Source organism: Schistocerca gregaria, chromosome 1, assembly GCF_023897955.1.
Source record: "Schistocerca gregaria isolate iqSchGreg1 chromosome 1, iqSchGreg1.2, whole genome shotgun sequence".
Taxonomy (NCBI): domain Eukaryota; kingdom Metazoa; phylum Arthropoda; class Insecta; order Orthoptera; family Acrididae; genus Schistocerca; species Schistocerca gregaria.
Genome location: NC_064920.1, coordinates 332,953,168 through 332,975,718, shown reverse-complemented (window position 1 = coordinate 332,975,718; position 22,551 = coordinate 332,953,168). Strand labels below are relative to the sequence as shown.

Sequence of the window (22,551 nt, the reverse complement as noted above, 5' to 3'; positions counted from 1 at the left end):
ATAATTTACAAATATTTGAAAAATGATAAAACAAAGTAACCATTACAAAAAAGAAAGCACTGATTAAAGTATTACCAATAATTATGCAGAATGTCATTAGTTTATACAACTACAGCACATAGGGGGAGGTAGACAAAAAAAGAAATGCTTTGAGAAACATATCAAATGAAAGAGGGCATTCACGCTGTATTTGATTTATGACAAATATACCATGAGATAATTGAATCATATATTCTGAGTGAGTGATCTAGTCCCTCTGTTTCATTTACATCAACATATATTTCTCTTAATCCTATTCTGTATTAGTTTGAATGGAATCAGTATTTCCAAAAGGTTGAATTTTCCTTCTTTCTACCTATTCATCTCAAAAATATTTGATCCATTTTTATAAATTTATGTAGCTTGAATATACATTTTAACCAGTTTCTCCATAACAATTACAATATATGAAATAATGGACCTTGACTCAGATTTCACAGCCCATTTGTTTATTTTTACAGGGACAAAACAATTATGTAACAGTTACAACAACTCTAGGGTCTTTAAGAGGACTTGTGGAGCAAACAGCTTCAGGACTCACAACAATATATACATTTAAAGGTGTTCCCTATGCAGAGCCTCCTGTTGCTGAATTACGTTTTAAGGTAGGCAGACCTATTTAAAAAAATTCTGATACATCAATAAAGTGTCTCATGTGAACATCATGTGTGAGACCTTCTTGTTAATAAGTACAGCTCTTTAAAGATATGCTACATAGCCTTTCTGTACTCTGTTTGTGTGGCAACTTGCTACTGTCAAAAGTGTGGATCTTTACAAAATATTATGCTATAATGGATTAATGAGCAGAAATATATATGTTGGTAAGTAATGAATAGTAATAATGTAAATATGATTAAGAGCATTTCTAGTTCATGAGAGTTCAACAAAACACTTAATATTATAGGTCACAAACAAATTTCTATTTCTCATTTATTATTTACAAGATGTAGGAAAGAGTTGAAAGTAGCATTTTGATTCTTTTTCAGTTCAATTGGAACCTCCTTTTATCGAACTCCAAGATCAAGACCTGATATCTGTAGGTCTTTCTTTTTCCTGTATGCCAGTACAATGAGTGTGCTACTGTTTCCTTAACACATTGGAGCCTGACAGGTTGGAAATCCAGTTATTACATGATCCTGAGGAAATTTGCTGCAGTTTACAGTTTTTTTGGATAGATTTACTAATCCACTTACCTCTTTAGGCAATATATCAGCTTCATCTTCCATCCTTCCTCTTGATGATAATGTATATGTTTAGTAGAAATAAATTATAGTGGGATTTGTAGATATTACTCTAAAGATACTGTTTTTCATCATTTTTATTTTTCCCCAAAGTGGACAAAACTTTCATAAGTTGTAGGGAATGGTAGGCTATTGATTTAAAATCACTTGTCAGCAGGAAATACTAAGTGCTTGATTTATAGGTAAAGTGTTTTATTGTGAAATGTTTGTTTTTCTCATGAACTTCACTTGGTTATGAAAACTTTTAAAACACTCGGAAACACAAGTAGTATCTGGTCTCATTCCTCACTACCTTTCCTGCAGCTTTCCCTTTTTCCCTTTTCTGTTGGAGGCAGTTTCTCAAGAAAATGACATGCTGTTAATCTGTTTGCACTTGCAACTCCAAATGCAGAATGTGTGTCTTTATTTAGTTCTGATCCTCCTTTTTAAACCAATTGTTTTGCTAATTTACAGGTAAAATCTCCTAATGCACATTTTTTTGATATTTTGAATAATGTTTTCATTCTCAACTGCCCTCACAAAAATATGGACATCTTTTTCCAGCATTTTACAGTCTTTCACTGGAAGGGATAGTAACACATCAGCTGGTTTCCTCTGTCAACACCTGTTTTAGACAAGTTGTAGTATAGTACAACGCCTGGCTTTACTACCTCAACATATTCATTCCTGGATTTTACACTTACATGCAAAGTAGTCATCTTATGCTATGTTGACAACATGTGTACATCACATTTGTCATTCCATTTCAAGCTGAAAAGGTGTCCTTTTCAATGAAATGTCATTTCTCCTTTCTTTAGTTTTGATTTATTAGGTCTTCAGGTAAACCTATCCTGTTCCAACTCCCAGCGTGTTTCTTTCTCATAGTTCTTCAAGGACTGCTGGACTTGTATAAAATCTGTCATATCGCATGTGGTTTTCCCAAGTAAACAGTAGGGATTGGACAGAATTGTCAACATTTACTTTTCCTCCAGTATGAACTTCAGCATTGCACACGTGAGCTGTCTGAGTGTCACTTACAACATACAGTATTATCCCATATTTCTCTGGTTTGTCTTTCATATAAACACCGAATACAGTTCTTCCTTGAAAAGGACTTACTGCTTCATCCACAGTCAGATTTCGTGATGGATAAAAGACTTTTTGCATCTTTCAGTCAAAAAGTCCCAAACAGGTCTCATTTTATGCAGAGGGTTATGGTCTGGTTCTTGCTGAAGTGTCCATAGTGCATTACTGTCCACATGTAACAACCTGAATATGGCAAAAAATCTGTCTCGTGACGTTAGCTGAGAAGCAAATGATTAAGCAAGCACAGGGTCTTCAGACTAATAATCCCTAAGTTTAGGTTTCTTTACAACACACATATGCAAAACAATTGCAAAAAATTGATATACTTAGTATATCCTCACTGCTCTCCATTTATTCGATAAAGATTTTGGTTTGATTCTGTTCTGATTGCAAAGTTCAGAAACAGTATCAGTAGCATATATATTTGCCTCTGACTTTACTTTTAGAACCATGCTGTGATAAAAACATGGCAACAAACAGTCTAGTTCTGTTGATAATGTATCTACAGGAATCTGAATTCCACTCATTTCTTCAAACAGAGGTAATTCAGGGAGTGCATCAAAATAACACCATTCATTGTCAAGGCAGGTTGTTGAACTGAATGACAAACCTGACTAATAGAAACTTGTGCATTAGCTTCTTCATACTCACTACCATCATTTCTATCAGAAGCACAGGTTTTGCTCTCCAGATCACATGAGTCATCGTGAGTCATCTTCTGAAAAATTGCCAATGTCGTCTGAAAGATCATCAAGTTCTAAGCCATTGTTCAAGAGTTCTTCAATCTCTAATTTTGACAAGCAATGTGTGTTAGCCATATTCACTATTCATATATTTTTACACGTGGAGAGGATGCACACAATAGTACAACACGGCAGGCAATATAGAACAAAACAACCTTCAAAATATTCCAAGTGCACACATAGTTCACGTAACACTGGTACCATTCATGAGAGACTGGCACACATTACACATCAACAATGCACTTGCAACAAGCCAAACAATTAGTCTTGTCACTTAAAAATGTAAAACATGTGTTTAAATCACAAATAAATAAGTCGGAAATGAAGAAGATATGACATATGTCCATTGGATTTTATGGTTAAACGATAGTGAACGTATCTCATACATCCGTCAACTCCAATGTGTTAATTTTAAAATTTTGTACTTGGCTAGAGCAGCAACCATAGAATGAAATCTTCTTGTAGACATCCAATCAATGGCAAATTGGAATGTTTATTAAAACCACTTTACCATGGTTTCAACATTCATAAAAACATCTTCTTCAGAAGAAAAATGTGGACAACTGAATTACCTGTTGTGGCACAGGTTTATTAAAATATAGCCAAAAGGCATCATCAAATGTAAAATTTCACCTCCACATTAAATTAAAACATGCACAACATGGTTCTTGTCATATGGTACTCCCTCACCAATATACAGCTAGTGCACAAGGTGAGGAAGTACCATATGACAACAACCTTGTTGTGCATCTTTTAATTTAATATGAGGGTTAAATTTTATGTCTTGCAGTACCTTTTGGCTACATTTTAATGTACTTCTACAGCAACATTTAATCCAGTGGTCCATGTTAACCTTCTCAAGATGTTACTATAAATGTTGAAACCATGGAAAGGGTTTTTAATAAACCATCCAATCTGCAACTCATTGGCTGTTTAGTATTTCTACCAGAAGAGTGTTTCATTAGTGGTAAGCAGCTGATTGTCTAGTTCCACAGTAGTGTTAAGGACCGTGTTTGACTTGTAGACTTTGACATTAGTGACATGCTTTTATATTATTATTTATAAGCATGTCTTTATCTCATTATATGAGAATGAACTATAATAAATACCACTCTGTACACTGGCTTCATTGTGATAGTGTAAAATGAAGGTGAACTGCCTCATAACGTTAAGTATTCATTCTTGCTATATTTGTTCACAAAGAAGAATAAGCCTTAAGGCATAAAATGCCCAATACACAATCATTCTGTTGAGGTACAGTTCAACAGCTTTGGTGTGTCATCAAGGATTTGCAGTTTTCAAGATGTAAATTTCTATAACCTTTGTGTGTCATCATCGATATAAAGTTTTATCAGTTAATCCAAATTTGTCAATGTGAACTTGCAAGAAATAATCTTTAGCAGAAGATAAACATGACTGACACTTTGATTTCGTCATAGACAGAAAAGCAGTACACATTAAAAATAATATAAAAATATGAAAAGTTATTGATAATTACAAATGTTGATGCCTCCTCAGCGAAATTTGAGATTATGCCAATTCTACTGTTTGTTAACATATGGCACAACAAAATTGTAACCTTGCTGCTGCAACAAGTCTTTTGATTTTATGCACCTCACCTTTTTGAATGTTTTGATGGTGTTCTTCAGTTGTTCCTGTTTTATGCAGTCTTCTCATTTTCATATTGCTACTAGATCATCATTGATAATATGTTACAGATGTTACAGTTTATGGACTCCTTGGCTGCCACGGTAGCTTTTCCTCTATTGTATTTTCAGTGCTAAGATGAAAATTCCTGCATACCTTCATAGATGGTCCATGCCACTGTGCTTTCATTCTTTATGAGTTTTCCTAGGGATTTTTGTCTATCCTATTTCTTTTAGTACTTCTTCATTAATACTCTATAGGCCTAGTTTATTTTTAGCTATTTTGTTTGGTGGAACATTTCAAATGCCTCTAGTTTATTCTTCTCTGTCTTTTCAATGGTACATTTTTATCTTTCAGATTCCAGACATTCAGTTACTAAAATTTCTCCTTAACTCCATGTCAGTAATTGATACCAGTAGACCTTTTGTACCAAATGATACTCTATATTTTGGTGCTAATCTACTTGTAGCCATGCTGCCGCACGCTAATTCAATCCCACTGGTGTGTGTGTGTGTGTGTGTGTGTGTGTGTGTGTGTGTGTGTGTGTGTGTGTGTGTGTGTGTGTGCTGTGTAAGTGTGTCAGTGCAGTGTTATGCAGTCATAATTACTGTACACGATGTCAGTGTAGTTCCGCACCCAGCCTCTAGAGGCGCTGTGTTTTCTATCTTTTATATACGTTCTGTTTATTATTATTATTCCTTGTTTTTTGAGTTAGTGAGTAGTTCTGTGCCTCCTGGCTTGTGTGGACAAGTACTGTTTTCTCTCCAATAATTACGGAAGTTTTCCCAGGATTAAGGATCATTCTGTAGAGACTGGAAGCAAATTTTATAAATCTGATCAGTCCATGCGTGTCGGGCGCCGTCAGATACGTGCTCGCAATAAAGTTATTGTTGCTCAACTGAAGGTCTTCATTCTTCTGAATCACGTTAAACAAAGGTCGGACAGCCACCTGTTTAGCTGAACCCGACATACTGATACATATGATGTCTCATTTTATTTGTTTAAGAGAATTTAATTTTTTCTGCTACCATCTCCTTGTCAGTTTTGTTATGTGGGTATGCATTATTATTATTTATAGTGTTCTTAATCATCTCCAGCTCAGCTTAGATTCTACATTACTTACAAATTTTACTTTCTATGTACTCTTGTTCTGTAGAATCTGTAGAGACAAGTTCAAAACATTATTTTCAATACTTATTTTCACATACAGGATTTCAGAAGTATGATGATGCACATGAGAGTGTAAGAATGCACTGGATTAAAAGTTCTCGAGTTTCCAGCAAAGTCAATTGATAAAAATTACTTGAGCTTTCAGTCAAACACTCCTTGTCCATTGTCAAATGGAATGTCTGCCAGTGGGCTGCTGGTACACCCCTTATCTATGGTAGCTGCCATCTGTGACTTCACTGATGCTGACAGCCTAGCAATGTGTGGGTATTTGTTGGCTTGGCATTCGATGTCACCACGGGATCCAATCCTGTGCTGTACTGCTGGCCACCATCCCTATTTATGATGTTATCAGCGATTTTTATTTCAATGGTTCCTTTAATAACACAATACCAGAAGCCATTTGTGTGAGCCACAATGGATGTTTCAGATTTTATCTGCTGTATGTTTCCTAAAGCATGCTCAGTTAAAGCAGATTTCTTGAGATACTGTAAGTGATAAAATCTCTTGTGCTCCTTCCTGCATTGGCTCACAGTGAGTTCTGTTTGTTCAGTATAAGATGCACATTAACAGCTTCTGGGATTGAATAATTAAAGAAGCCATTGAAATAAAAATCACCTACAGCAACCTAGATATAATTGTTGGCCTGCAGCCAAGCACAGTGTGGAATCCACAAATTGCAAGATTGAAGTAGGCACATGAAATGCCACATCAACATATGCTCATATATGGTGTATACAAGGGCATACCAGCAGCCCACTGGCAGTCATACCGTCTGACAGTGGTCAAGAAGTGTATGGCTGAAAGCTCATGCAATTTTAATCACTTAATGTAGCTGGAAACCTGAGAACTTTTCATACAAATGAGGCTGCCTAGAACACAATCAGTCAGAGAAGTTTTATCTAGTACAAGATCAACACAACTTCATGTCTGTGTGTCCTCCATTAAAAACACTCTCTCCCTTTTTTTCACCTGTCTGCTTGATATATTTTGATTATTTCAGTTGCAGTCTTTTGCCTTCTTGATAGGAAAAGCAGCATTAGCATGTTATTTTCCATTTCTTAAACTTCTGTTTACATCTTCTGATGGTATGCAGCCATTTCTTTGCTTCAAATTTTGCCAACAAGCTGTTAAATTACATGTTTCTTTACTGTAAGGGTGAATGCATTTTAGATGCCATGTTATTTTGGCTTTTCTCATACAATATAAAACTGTTTAGTAAAGCACTTCAAGAAACCAGTAAAACATTTTTCTCCATGACTTCAGTAATTTTATGACAAAACTATAGCTAAAAATGTAAGGATTCATTCTGCTGAGAAAATCAATTCTTTTCTTGTGTATTATAATTACTCTTGGCTTTACAACACTTGTATATTCTTTGTGCATTTCTGCTGCATCCACTGCTTGTCAGCACTGTGGCATCAACTGTCACTTCCTTTGCCACCTTAACATCATTGCACTGTTATCTTTAAGGAAAACCCATAAACCTTGTTTCACAACTGTGAGTTGATTTAGTTTGTTCATAGGCATGCTAGACATATTGCTTTACACAGTTCCTGTAAGGTCTATTTTTGTCAGTTCATTTGTGTGAACAATATTTATGTAGAATTTATTTGTGGATACATGAAAACCTGTGCCATTGGGATTCTGAAACAATTGGCACACAAGTGCATTATGATTTATGTTGTGAACAGCAATTCTGATCTTGTCAGTTTTTTGGTGGTAGGGTAGACAAAATACAGTTCAAAACAAATAACTCAATGTATTTTACAATAAGTCAAAATATAAATTTTCGTTGATTTTTGTCTATTGAAGAGTGTGGCAGAGGATATGAATGTATCACTATCATTGTCCCTCTTCCTATTTCACAGTTGTTGATAAGCCTTCACATAAACTTGAGTTTCTCTGATTTTCCTGTCATGGTTAATTGACAGGATGTATGGAGGAGAAAGAAATTTGTGTCGAGGGGGAAATTCATTTGACAAAATTAGTAAAGGAGGCAGAATGGTTGCACAATAATAAGCTTCAGGTACTGCCAACAGTAAAGCTTAATCTAATATAAACTAATCCTACCTTTTATATATTGTTTGGTCCTTCTTCAGGAATTGTTGGTTAGAGATGAGTGGGTGGCGGGGGTTAAAAGGAGAGATAAATCAATAAGACCACAAGTGAGAGGGGACCCATCTTTTGTGAGAATGAGGAGAGGAAGTAATGCATTGTTTGTCTCTTGATTAAATCTGTGCTTTGAGAATTTTTACAGTAAATTTCTACATGATATACAATGTCTCTCTAGTACCAACTGTTGCTAGTGTTCGATTAGTGTTTCCAAGACATTATGATGGTTTACATCATAACTGAAGGAATGAAGTAATCTTAGTGGAAGAAGGCAAGTATCTTTTGAAAGTAAGTCTTTAAATTCTGGAGCTACAAAGAGTAATCTACTTCATCTAACAAGAAACTGGGATATTTCTGTTATGTTGCAGAGTAGGACTACCTTCAGTAAGAGGATCATACTAATTTCCAATGCATATGTTGTGTATGTTCACCGACTGCTGCTCAGAATTGTTTTTCTGTGGTCTTGTTGATGTACATGCTCTGAAAATCAGCCTAAATTGTAATTACCATTAAATTATTTTCTGATGTGTATAACAGCAGTTTTTTGCTCCTACTGCTGTACACATCAAAGTCCTCTCATGTTGCTGCTGACATGGGGCATCTCTTTAATGTTATTGTATGATAATGAAAAATTTCATTGTTCATAATAAGTGTATCCTCCCATATGGTCACAGTTATGCTGTAGAAGTGGAGAAAATCACACTGAGTGTGGGGTCAGTGATGTCACAGAACAGGGAAGTCTATCAAAAACTCTGTGAGAGGCCTAAATTCACAAATGTATCTTGCTGGCCAAACACAGGTATTCTGAATTGCTCACTGCTGTGAGTCATGATTTTACAGATTTATGAGTTTTTGATGTTGCAGGGAGGACAATGACATCTGAGACTGTGTGAAGTAAATACACCTGATTGTTACACATGTCCTTGATGTATATCCTATATGATGTAGGAATACTGTAAAGAATAGCGTGTCCTTCAGCTGTTTTTGAGACAGAAACATTGGCAGTATAAGAGAGCATATTGTAAGCATATAGTGGAGTATGAGTGGTAAACATTCCTTTAGTGGTGTCAGAGCTGTTTGTAGCAGTGGGTAGGCACTGTACAGTGGAGTAATTGGTTGGCCATAATTTCACTACCTCCATTTGGGTACTTGCATGGTAGTGTGCATATTCATGCCAGTTGTCTGAAGCCTGAATGATATCAGCACAGTTTTTCATGCTGACTGATATTACCTTATGTGCTGCACCTTCTGGTAAGTTGGGTGGTGCTGGGAGAGGTTGGAACTCCTTAGAGTTGGTGCTATAGAGCGTCAAAGTTGCATCGCAGTGCACTCACCTGCAAGTGGTATGTGCATCCATAATCATGTCCATGATGCCAGGGTTGTCCAGTTTATGGGACCCCCCTTGTGTTACTGAGTCATAGAACCTGATAAAGCTGAGGTGCAATCAGTAATTTGGAGTTGAAAGGTGTGGAAGTACTGGAAATCACTGCACTTGTCACCACAAAAGATAACTGGCTCATTCAAATCTGTTTAAATGTGGTGTTTTAAACCTTGGTTGTGGAAACCAATTATCACAGGTGACACCAAAAAACAGAAGGGGCCTTGTCACCAGTAGTTTCATCTTGCAGTAGTCGCTGACTACAGATGTCCATAAGTTTGCACAATTAGTGAAGAATTCTGTTCTTTATGTGTGTATCTATAGACCCAGGAAGCATGATGTGTACAACCTCCAATAATAACAACAAAGTTTGTGAGTCCAATGCTCCAGTAGTGAGGATGAATTGTATGTTATCATCTGAGATGCCATAAGCCTCAAAGGAAAGTTCAAGAAGCTGCAGCCAAAGCAAAGGCTGTTGTGACATGTATGGCTGTGCAATGAATTTACTACATGGTGAGGGAGGCATGATGTAGCTTGGCGTTGAACTGTCCATGAGCTACACATAATATGAAGTATTCTGCACTTGTCCAGAAGTTAATACCAGTTGTGAAATAGTCTGAAGGTCTCCTGAAACACTCAATAAATGTCTTGAAGGTGTAGAGTCCATGTTAATAAGTGAAATGATTGCACTTTTGATTTGCTTATTGTCTGCCATTATTCACCTTTGTGGATACTGCCATCCACAACTGAGTAATGGCAGTGTAAGTACTACACACTGTATTACTAGAACAGACACAAAAACCAAGGAACAGGAGAAAACTAGAGACATAACTCAGAGCCATTAAATATACCCAAAGATGCTGATAGATCATCTGTCAATAAGCCACAAAGATAGTTCACATCTGTGATTACATGTTCAACTGCTTGTGTCACAACAAGCCTGATTTGTTAGTACTTGTTTGTGTATGCTATTTTTTTGTCACATGAAGCATGACTGATTGATGTTAAATTCATTATGTAACTAACCAATGAAAGTATTGTAGTTGCACAGAACATATTAAAGTAAAATGACAATAAAAATTTTCAGCCACCAGTTCCAGTATCGCCCTGGAGTGACACGAAAGATGCTTTGGAATTTGGGCCTAAGTGTGTACAGAAAGGAGGTGACAGTGGTGAAGAAGATTGCCTGTATCTTAATATTTACTCACCAGAAGTAAGTGGCTATAATACTGTAGCTTGACCAATTAACCAACAATTGAATAAAAGGGTATTATTGGAATTTTCATTGGTCATACTGGCACTTGTGCCTGTATGGTGATGCAAAAAAACATTCTGTTACTAGCTTTTTGACTTACTGATTTAGGTATACAGAATTACTCTGAAATATATTAACAAATTCAGACAATACATTTCTCACATTAAGATAACTAAGAAATACTGTACAAAAAAAAAACTTCAAACATTTAGTTTGCCAGCTAAGTATACGAACATGCTACAGGCATTATGCTGTGCGGAAGACTAAACATGTTCATCTGTAACAGTCAATCATGACAAAAGTTCACTGGGGTTAATGCACCCTTAAATATGTTGACCAAGAACTGACACACCGTGTCAGAAATCTAGCATCAGTTGTGAAGGATTGCACATTGCACTCATGAATTTTCTACTCAATGGTGCTAGTGTTTGCATGCACAGCAATTGCTGAGTGTGTACAACAAATAAAAAAATATTTGTTATCATTCTGTACATATTTCTTACAGTTTCTGTTTGTTGCTGACTAAAGCACCAATACAAACCTTTGTTTATCTTATATATTGCTCAATATGTTAAGGAAGACAGCACCCAAAAATTCCTGAATCAGGTCATGTTACTCCTAAGGATTGCAGGAACTTGACCACCAAGACTCCCCAACATAACATCTCCATCAAGTGGCACTGAGTAGATACTCTCTGCCCATTTAAACTGTGCTTGACTTGTGTTATTTTAGGATGTCTGTACCCGGATTCCTATAATGGTGACCGATGATTACCACATCATGCCATATTTTCTCATTTTCCTATCAATTTGATTACTGTGTGACAACAATGCAGCCATTATTGCACCCCACCCCTACACATTTCACACAAAATGACACTGATTTTCCTGCATCCCTGTTTTACATGTCATACTACAACATAGAATGTCAACGTGCAATACATCAGACTGTGTTCAAATCTGAAACAACACCACAGCTGTGTAATGTACTGACCACACAGAGCATCTACAGCTTTCCACCCTCCATCAATGCGCAAGAAATGACTTATTTGGGATATATTACTGATATGTTTGGTGCTCCCAATTGCGGATTCAACACTCTCCATAGGTCTTAAATTCAGGTAAGAGGTGTCGTTAACAGTGCTGGATGAAGACAACTAGTTAGACAGCTTGTTGTTATCAGTATTACATTTTTAACCAAGCTGTATCCAGACAGCAACCATTTTCGCCTTTCAACCACCTGCACAGTGCTTGGATGTTATTTTCTGCCCTACTACAGGGTATCCTACGAGGGTCAGTCCAAAATAAATCCACACTATTTTTGTAAAAATACAGTTTTCATTCTGTAAGTGTGAAAATTTTACAGTGTGTAGATACAGCCTTCCCACTTGTTTTCAAACTAAGTTCAATCTATTGCCATGAGTCTCTGAAAATGAGACAGTGAGAAACATCCACAAGAGGTTGAAAAAGGTGTATGGAGATGCTGCTGTCAATCGCAGTACGGTTAGTCGGTGGGCAAGCAGGTTATGTAATGAAAGTCAGCACGGCAATATTGAGGATTGTCCTTGCAGTGGCAGGCCACATACTGCAGACACTCCAGACAATGTGCAGAGAGTTAATGAATTGGTGACTGCTGATAGGTGCATCACAGTGAACGAATTGTCATGCTACGTTGGGATAGGGGAAGGAAGCATTTGCAGAATACTGAAGGTGTTGGTGTTAAAAAAGGTAGGTAGGTTCCCAGGATGTTGATAGTGGCTCACAAAGATACAAGAAAAATGGTATGCAGCAAACTTTTGGAACAGTATGAGAATGGTGGAGATGAATTTCTTGGAAGAATTGTGACAGGTGATGAAACATAGCTCCGTCATTTTTCACCAGAGACGAAGAGGCAATCAATGGAGTGGCATCATGCAAATTGAACCAAGAAAATAAATTCAAAACCACACCTTCTGCTGGAAAAGTTGGCTATGGTGTTTTTTGATTCTGAAGGACTCTTGCTTGTGGACATCATGCCAAGTGGAACCACCATAAATGCTGATGCATATGTGATAAGACTGAAGAAACTTCAAGCTCGACTGAGTCGTGTTCAACCACATTGGCAAAAGCAGGTAGTTTTGCTGTTGCACGACAATGCACAGCCACATATCAGTCAAAAGACCATGGAAGCAACCATAAAACTCAGATGGACAATACTGAAACACCTGCCTTACAGTCCTGACCTGGCTCCATGTGACTATCATCTCTTTGGGAAACTGAAAGACTCTCTTCGTCGAACAAGGTTTGAAGATAATGATTCCCTTGTGCACACTGCCAAACAGTGGCTCGAACTGGTTGGTCCAGAATTTTACCATGCAAGTATACAGGGGCTGGTTCCAAGATGGTTTAAGGCAGTTGAGAGGGATGGAAATTATGTGGAGTAATGAAAATATTGTTCCTAAAGGATGTAAAACTTTCAAACATGTAAAATAAATGATGGATTATTTTAAAAAATTGTGTGCATTTCTTTTGGAGTGAGCCTCATACAGAAAATCGGTACCTCTCATGCATTAGGTTCAAGTAACAATAATGTAATTAAAAAAGACTAGAGAACAGTAATGTTAAAAAAACATGCAGTTATCTTTTTATAAGAAATGCTGGAAGTGGTGGTCATGGGCATCCAGTCTACTTCACAAGCAACTCAACTAGAGATGATTAACTGGTACACCCAGTTTTATGTGGGATGCTCTGTATTTTGTACAATCAACAGTGTATAACTGATACCATCAACAGTGGCAGCCATCTTTCCTTGCTGTAATGTCCACAGGCCCCCTGACAGCAGGAACCCAAACACACATGGATTTAGTTGCCCTTGACCAGTCAAGAAATCCTCATAGTCATGCCATCCCAGCTGGTCGATATATCCTGACTTTTCCTGACAGCTGATGAAGAAGTTGGCATTCTCTCCATATCATGAAAGTCAGCCATGAAATCATTCCTCCATCTGAATGACACTGAGACAGCATGACTTGGCTGACCACTTTCTTATGAAGAGGCAACACTTCCCTACAGTGGCTGCCAGATAACGTAAAAATTTGTTGCACAGTGGACACTGTTCTTACTGCACCACTCACCATGTTTCTATACTGGTTCCATTTGGGTTTTGGCTCTTCTGTGCTCAAATGCCAATGGCTGTGTACATTTCACCACCATTCTGTGCAGCCTGCTACCCAAGGTGCTCATCTGCAATGATGTCATACTGCAGTGCTTGTGTTGCCTGGAGAACAAGTATTGCATTAAGCAGGACGTTTTAACAGCACACCATGGATCCACCAACATTTAGTGGGTGACTTGTTACACTTAACAAGCCATTTTCACAACATTTGCTCCCTCTTGAATGACTGAAACAGCTGTGTGACCAAGTCATGGTGTACAATTTGCTGGTTTCAAACAACCCTCTCTCACAACAGAAGACAAGTAAAGTGCAGGACATGCAATCTGCCACCCCTACCACATTACAAATTCTCAACCTGGTGATTCATACCCTGCAATCTTTGTGAGAATGGTCCAGTGAAGCCTCATACTAACAATGCTTATGGCATGGCCAATCATGTAAATTTGTGCCTTAACCCCGTGAGAAATGGACCACCCATGCCGTGCCTCACAGGCAGCCACGACATGGAGGTTCACATGCACCTGTGCAAAGATGATCACAATGATATTCAAATCCTCTTTTCTCATTATCCTGTGCTAGAGAGAGGAGGGAGGGGAGGAGCCTCCATGGGGACTTGACCAGTGAGACTCTGACTATTGAGTGGCTCTGAGTGAATATCCTAGACACTCTCTGCCAGCTTGTTCTGGACACAACCTGTGTTATGCTAGTACATTTGGTGGATCCATGTCATTTCACATTTCACCTGAATGTACCTAAATTCCTACAGAATTAATAAAATAAACTAAAATAAATAAAAATAAAAGCCGAATGATGAGGTCTGTCTCAAAAAGATATGATTATCTATGCAATACCTATGTATCCATATGATTATGCACAGATCTTCTTGGAGGCAGAAGGCAGCACAGTAGATGAGAGACTGAACTCACATTCAGGAGGAAAGCATTTCAAATTCTCATCTGATCATACAAATTTAGGTTTTCTTTGGTTTTCATAACCACTTGGGCCAAGTGACAGAATGATTTCTTAAAACCAGAGAAATTCCAATATGGTTTCTTCACAGAGGGCAAAAATACATTGTGAGTAGTGACCTCAGTGTCAATTGAATGTTAAATCCAAATCTTTTTTCAATATTTCTCAGTTATTCAGCCAGGTTACAACATCCAGAAACTTTTATGCTTTGGGAAGCTGACTTCTTGCCATCTTCTGGAATTCCTGAGAATTGATTATTGTTTGCTGGGCACTGCTTCAACATCCCCTGACCCATGCATGCAGTCTCTGGCCAGCTGGCTATGAGCATAATTGTGGTACAGTGGTGGGGCAAGTGTGATACCATGTCTCAGTCCAATGTTGTCAGTCACATTGCAGTAGGCACCTCAAGTGCTTTGCTGGTATAGCAAAAATTCTTCCTCGTCCTCGCCAATTCCAATGACAGTAATGGATTTACACACAGATTACCACTGTGTTTTGAACCAAGCTTAAGGCTGGGTACCAGGCCTTGTGTAATTGAAAGCCTTTGACTTTATTTATTAGTCTGTTGTGCCCTGGATCTCTGCACACTCTTTGAGAATGCAATCCCAGTAACAACTTGGTGCCATTGTAATTCATAATGTGTATGTGGGAATTGCAGTTCTCCATGTCAGTGGACTTCATTGGATGCCCATTGTCTGTATTGTGTTCATGCTTAAAAAATCTGTCCTGTACCATGCAGACATTATGGCCAGTATACAGTTTCCTGCACTGGCAAGGGATGTGATAAACTCCTGGTCTCTGAGGTTGTAGATCATCCTTGACTGATCCTAAGAAGTCTTTCATTTTGGCTTGTGGGCAGAACATGCACTTCATGTTATGTTCCTGGAATATTCTTCTGATTTTTGCAGATGTGTTCCCAACATATGAGATGATTACAAATGCAATAGATTTCCCTTCATCATCAGCAAGCTGTGGTCTCAGCTTCTTTGGTCTTAGGGCACATTGTGTCTGACAGTCTCCATAGCTTTTCACACATAAAAAGCTAAAGTTCAGCTGCCATACTGTCATAGTCCAAGATTATTCAAGCTCTGTGCACTAGTGTGCTTAGGACACCTTCTCATTGTGAAGGTGCATGGCAACTGGAGACATGCGAGTCAAATCTGTATGTGTCAGTTTACAGTAGATGCTGTGTCCAGTTATGGCATCTGGTCTTCACTTGAAAAATTCATCTGGAAATGAAAGTAGTTTTTTTCTGTCTCTGTCATGAGTTTTCTGTTCTTATGGAACATCACCTTCAAGACTAAGTGCAGTGCCTGAAACTGTTGCATCTCAACATCAAATTAATGATGGAGATAGAAAAAAATAATCAACTTCCATTTCTGGATGTGCTCATCAAGTGACAACTACATGGTACATTAGGAAAGAGTGTCTACTGTAAACCAACACACACAGATTTGTACTTGCATGCCTTCACCTGTCATGTCCTTCTCAATAAGGTGTGTTAAGCACACTAGTCCACATATCACATTAAATCTTATGCCACACCAATCTGACAGTCAAATTGCAACATCTATAGTCCGCATTCCAAATGAACAGTTACAACAGCTGCCAGATTCAATGTGCTCTTGGATCAAAGAAGCCAAAGCCACAGCTTGCTCAGGATGAAGGCACTTCTGTTGTTATGGCAGTTACCACACATGTCTGGAACACATCAGTAAAAACTGGAAGAATATTCCAGAAAAATAATATCAACTGAGTGTTCCACCTATCAGCAAAGACAAAAGTGTTATTGGATTCAGTCGGAGATGACATAGGATTCTGTAAACCAGGAATCTCCTGCAATCCTTGCAGTGCAGTAATATTTATGTGGCCATACTATCTAGATGGCAGAGGGGACATGCACTAAGCATAAATGCCACATGGACAATGAACTTCTGACAAAGTTCACTGTGGAAGAGCACTGCATCTCCCATATAATTGTCATGAATTGTGACAGCATCAGCTAACACTCCAACAAATTCTGGGATTGTGTTATAAAAGGGGGTGTAGAGCTGAACTGTGCATCAGGCCACATTCACTCACCCAAGCCTGGCTATGGCCGACTGATACATCCTGTTGCCTACACCACATGTGGTCAAGCTCAAGTGTACCAGCAATGGAGTACACAAGCCACAATGTGCTTTCAAGGCCCATGACTTGTTCCAGTATGGGTGCCAACAGGGCTCGGTGCACCAAGCACACAGGCAGTGCTGTAAAGGTGAGACTGACTGGTCATACATGTGTGGAACTGCTTTATAAATCATCTGCACTCCTTTGAGAATTGTGAAGGTTTGATGTGCTAGAAACAGAGTGTACTTCATTATTTACAAATAAAAATAACACATAAAGGAAAATAATGGATGTAAAACAAAAAAGCACATATTTCAATGTTGAAGTAACTGAATTCTATATAGTTTTACATTTCACCTTTACCACATTAAAAGGCCTGATGAAACTTTCGCACAATGGATAGGTCTAGTGTGCAACATTATGGTATTTTCCACTTTTCTGTTAATCTAAAGATTTCATTATGGAATTAACTGGCTCAACCCTCCCTCAGAATTCATTGAGGAGGATCTGCTTGCTTTCTATGTGACATAGTTTTGAAATGAGGATCCACAGAAGGTAAAGTCAATCTCATACTACTTCCACTGCGAAATTTGTTTCTGGAATTAGTTTTTATGTGCATGTAAGACAGAAAACCTTTTCACACACATATCTGGTAATAAACATGGTACCACTTTATCGGCTAGCAATGGAAACTTGGGCTTTAAGATTAACCAGAAATTTATCTGCAACCAAAATTTATTTTTTGTAACTTAGTCACTGGAAGTTTCAAGTAGCTGCTTGTTTTGATTTACACTTCATGTGGATTCAAAAATTCTTGTCTTTTTTTAAAGTGATTGCAAATCCAGTTGTTATTACTAGATAGAGCAGGAAAATAGTCTTTCAAATTTTTCCAAATCCCTTCAAATCTCCCGTAATCTTTTTGACATTTTCATCAGAAGTAAGATGAATTTCTAATGGGAAATCATAAAAGGTATTGAGGCACTCAATGTGATAGGAATTTAGACAGGTTATAAACTGTAAGGCTTTCTATGGATGATTCAATATGATCTTATACTTTACACAGGTTTGTGTTTGAACCCTGAAGAAATAAATTTAAACTGTTAATTTTTAATAAAATGTTTGACAAACAAGCCACAGCCAGAAGCACACTTTGCATAGAGAAAGGTGCACCTGGTGCAATAAAAGCAAATGTCACACCATATGAGATCAGTTCTGCTCTGATATAACCATCTTACATCCATGAGAGACAATAACAACTTTTAAATACATAGGTTAGTATTACAAATATTTACTAATTAGGAGGACAACCATTTTCAAAATAAACTATTTTCACTGCACTTTTAATGTACAGAGCTTTTTCTCATGCACATAACAATAAGCTGATTTAGCAATTAAAGCAGTGGTGGATCTTTAAGTAACCACCATGTTGCTGATATTACAGCCATCAGTTATTTTAATAAAAGACTGGATATGGAGTACTGTGCAAAGTAAAAAACCGCTTGCAAATGGACCACAGAGATTTTACTTTGAGCCCACAACAGTATAGCACCTAGCATGACTTGTTGAGCAGCCGAGCCACATGTCTTTCTGGACATACTCTGGTTCTGGTGGGGCACCGTACAGGTGTGGGCCTTGGTGTGGATTGACCAGCTGACTGGGCAGTGTGAGTAAAGGCTTCCCTGGCAGTCAAGGCTTTGGTCCTGGGCAGGCTGCACAGGCTTGGTGCATGCCTCTGCTGTAGATGTCAGGCTACACTATGAACTAATAACTAAAATAAATGGTATGCAATTAAGCAAGTTGTGGAACTCAGCCATAAGCATGTACAAATCACAGTGGCAATCTATATGGAAATCCACTCCTATCATGGCAGTTGGTGAGGATGATGCCACATAGGAAGAGACCAGGGCCCTGCAACTGAGGACATTGTATCAAACCCTGATGTTCGCTTCCCCCACTGTCATACAGGGTCGGTGCCCAGAGCCGGCTGGCTACATGCAGTGGGCTTGGTGAAGGGATATAAAAATGGCACCTATTCATCAGGAATGCTTATAGGAAGCAAGCAGTCAGCTTACTAAATTATTGTGCCTTATAGACAATGACACCTGGCTGAATACCTGAGAAATATTCAAATTTTCCTATGCTAGGAAAACATAAAATCATACATCAAGTACCTCTAAGGGCAGGAGATGTTCAGCAAAATTAAGAAGCTTGATAATCTTTGGGACAGAACGGATTGCCTTCTGGCATCTCTTGTCTTTGTGTTGAGTTGCTGCGAGAGCTGAATACTACCATCTTTTTGGAGGTCATTCGTAACATCAGAAATCCAGCCACCAGCCAAATCACCAGAAGAGACAATCTCACCCTAGCCTGGGAGAGGATCTGATGCACTGGATGCATATTCAATAACACCTCAAGAGAACTCTTCACATTCCATTTGCAGTTGGAGTTGACACTTCCCCATGACCCATGGGAGTGGATAGATGCAGTTAGCTGGTCTCAAACCAGCAGAGCATGGCAGCTGGCCACTTGCATACATGCTGCTAAATATGAATGCCTTATGGCTAAACCACTGCAAGAAGGATGTCAGAGAACTGTAATTAATTGTACACAGAAAATAATTGATGATGCAGCTTTATCTGTTCAAGGAAAGAGCAGAACAATACATTGACACTAAAGACCCCAAATACAGCAGAATGTATCAGCACAGTGGAACAGGTTGCTCTTGCACTTCAGTAAGATGCTGCAGAGGAAGTACCTAGTGATACATGCCTTACACTTACTAGGGCTCTTCCACTGAAGCCAAACATTTCCAAGGAAGAGAGGAAAGCACTTGAGCAGCTCCACAAAGACTCTGAAACAATCATCCTCCCTGCAGACATAGGAAATTGCATGGACCTGGTTCCATGTCAAATATACCAGCAAAATATATGACCTACTACAGGATAATGCCTACATGAGAACTGAAGATGATTCTACCAACTGAGTGAAGAAGAGAACCATCAAGCTTCTCCAGTGCACTTCCAACTTAATAAGATGGAGGAGAAACTTCATGCTTGAGCAGTTGTGCTACTTACATTTTACAGACTGTCCGAATTCCAGAAGAAAAGAATGCCACTCCATTCAGTTGATAGCAACACTGTTGCAGCAATATATGCGTTAGCAAAAGCACCTGACAGCAGTGCTCAGCCCTTTTGTGGGCAAATGCTAGCACCACAAACAAAATTTAGCACATTTTATCCAGCAGCTCAAGATTTTCCAGCCAGATCAAGACCTTATAGTGACCTTTGGTCTGGTGTTCCTCTTTACAAGGGTACCGCCAAGAGAATGCTTAAGCCTTGTAGGAGAAAAGTTTGGGTCAGGAAAGCATTTAGCTGCCCATTGTCACCAGTGGTGGCCAATATATTTATGGCAGCTTTTGAAGAGGATGCCTTGGAGTCAGTAGTCTATAAGCCATCATGAATTTTTAGATATGTAGATGTTATGATTGTAATCTGGCAGCATAGATGACATCACTAACAAGACTTCATGTAAGACCTGGATTTTCTGCTTCAGGACATCAAACTCATGACAGATGTAGAAGAAAATAATCAGTTTCCATTTCTGAACGTGCTCATCAAGTGAATCCCAGTGGCACACTAGGAGACTGTAACTATTGTAAACTGCATACAGACTTGTGCTTGCATGCTTCCTGATGTCATGGTCCTTCACAATGACATGTGTTAAACGTGCTAGTACACAGAGCATGTGAAACCTTTGACTGTGACAGGCTAGCAGCTGATTTGCAGTGTGTAGAGGCCATGTTCCATATAACAGATACAGTGTGCCCAAAGACCATGATGCTAATACCACAACCTGCTGACAGTGAAGCAAAACCAATTTCAATGGTGTCTACCTCATAGATCAGGATCACATCAACAAGACCCAATATAATGTTTCAGAAACATAATGTCAAGTGCATGTTCCATCTACCAGACTAGACAAAAGCCTTTTCTGGGTCAGTTAAGAATGATGTAGGACTCATAAATCCTGAGTCTACTCCATCTCTTGCTACTACTGGAGAATGTATGAGGGTTGCACCAAAAGTAAGGTTCCCATATTTTCTATAAATAGAAGACATTTTTTATTGTTATTAATTTATGCAGCATTGAAAAGCTTACACTTTTCTCTATTTTTCAACACAGTCTCCATTTTTTTCGACACACTTTTGAAGACAATGCTCCAGCTTTTGTATTCCTGAGTCAAAGATTTCTCCACACCAACCCATTGAGGAAGCGTGTGACCTCTGATCGGACTTCATCGTCGCTCTTGAAGCTTTTGGCACCGAAGTGTTCCTTTAATTTGGGGAAGAGGTGTTAATCCCTGGGGGCTAAGTCCATGCTAAACGGGGAACAGGACATAACAGTCCACTTAAATTTCTTCACAAGCTCCTGTGATTGACGAGTGATGTGGGGTGGGTCATGAAGAAGTACTACTCACTCTGTTAGTCGCCCTCTCCGGTGATTCTGGATTGCCGTAGTTTGGCCATTGTTTCACTATATCTATCTGAGTTTATTGTCATCCCAGGTTGCATGAAATCAATGAGGACTACCCCCTTCCAATCCCAAAACATAGTCACCATAACCTTTCCTGCTGACAGCGTTTGCTTGGATTTCTTTGGTGGCGGTGAATCAGATTGACACCACTGACAAGATTATTGATTTCTTTTGTGGGGTGTAATTAAACACCCATGTTTCCTCTCCAATGTTGACAGAGTCCAACAACTTCTCCTTGTTGCCTCCTCCCTCACACTGTTAAAGGAACTTCTGAGTGCAGTCAAGGCATTTCTGCTTGTGGCTGCCAGTTAGCATCCGGGGAACCCAGCAAGCACACGCCTCATGATAACCCAATGTTAATGTTTAAGTTCTTTCAGTTGTGCCATGGGAAGCTTCAGGAATGCATTCAACAAGTTCACAGACAGTGACCCTCTGATACTTTGAGCAACTCACTGTTGATCTTCTAGACAATCGCATCTGAAGTCGGTAGTCTTCCACTCCATTCTTTATCGTGAATTTCCGTACGAGACTCAGCAAAAGCCCTGCACCATTTGTGGATGTGCTCAATGGACATGTACTCTTCAGCATAAACCTCAGTCAGTTTCCAAGGAATCTCCATCAGTGATAACTTCCTTGCATGAAGAAATCAGAGCACTGCTTGAACCTCGCACTTGGCAGGACTGGCGATCAACATATCCATCTCAGATGGCTGCCAAACCAACACTGAGCAAGGCAGCGAATCACAGATGGGTGAGCTTCATAGTGGATGAACCACTGTTCATGGCACTGTTGTCAGATTTAGCCTAGCACCTTCCCCCGAGGCTGTTCTTTAGATACAACCCTCATATACAGGAGAGATGGATTCAGCATAAATGACACACAGGCAGTGAATAGCCAACAAAGACCACTGTGGCAGAGCACTGAAACTCTTGTGCATATGTCATGAATTGCAATGGCACCAGGTTGTTACAAAAGCCCAACAACCTATAGGAATGCATTCTAAAAGAGGTTGAGGCTGTAGAGATCCAACTACAAGACAAACTTATAAATAAAAATAGCAGCACAATTATGCAAGGTCTTGGACCTAGCCCTGTGCATGGTCAAAGCACAGCAGCAATATGTCTTGAAATACCATCTC

General features: G+C 38.8%; 1 protein-coding gene across 1 annotated transcript in view; it reads left to right on the top strand.

Moving 5' to 3' along the window:
- The window catches only part of LOC126291951 (esterase FE4-like), a 97,879-nt gene that overhangs the window by 11,781 nt on the left and 63,547 nt on the right, over positions 1–22,551 (top strand). The window contains exons 2-3 of the mRNA XM_049986062.1: positions 501–644; positions 10,483–10,608. Of these exons, the coding sequence (XP_049842019.1) occupies positions 501–644; positions 10,483–10,608 (270 nt within the window). The remainder of the gene's footprint in view (positions 1–500; positions 645–10,482; positions 10,609–22,551) is intronic.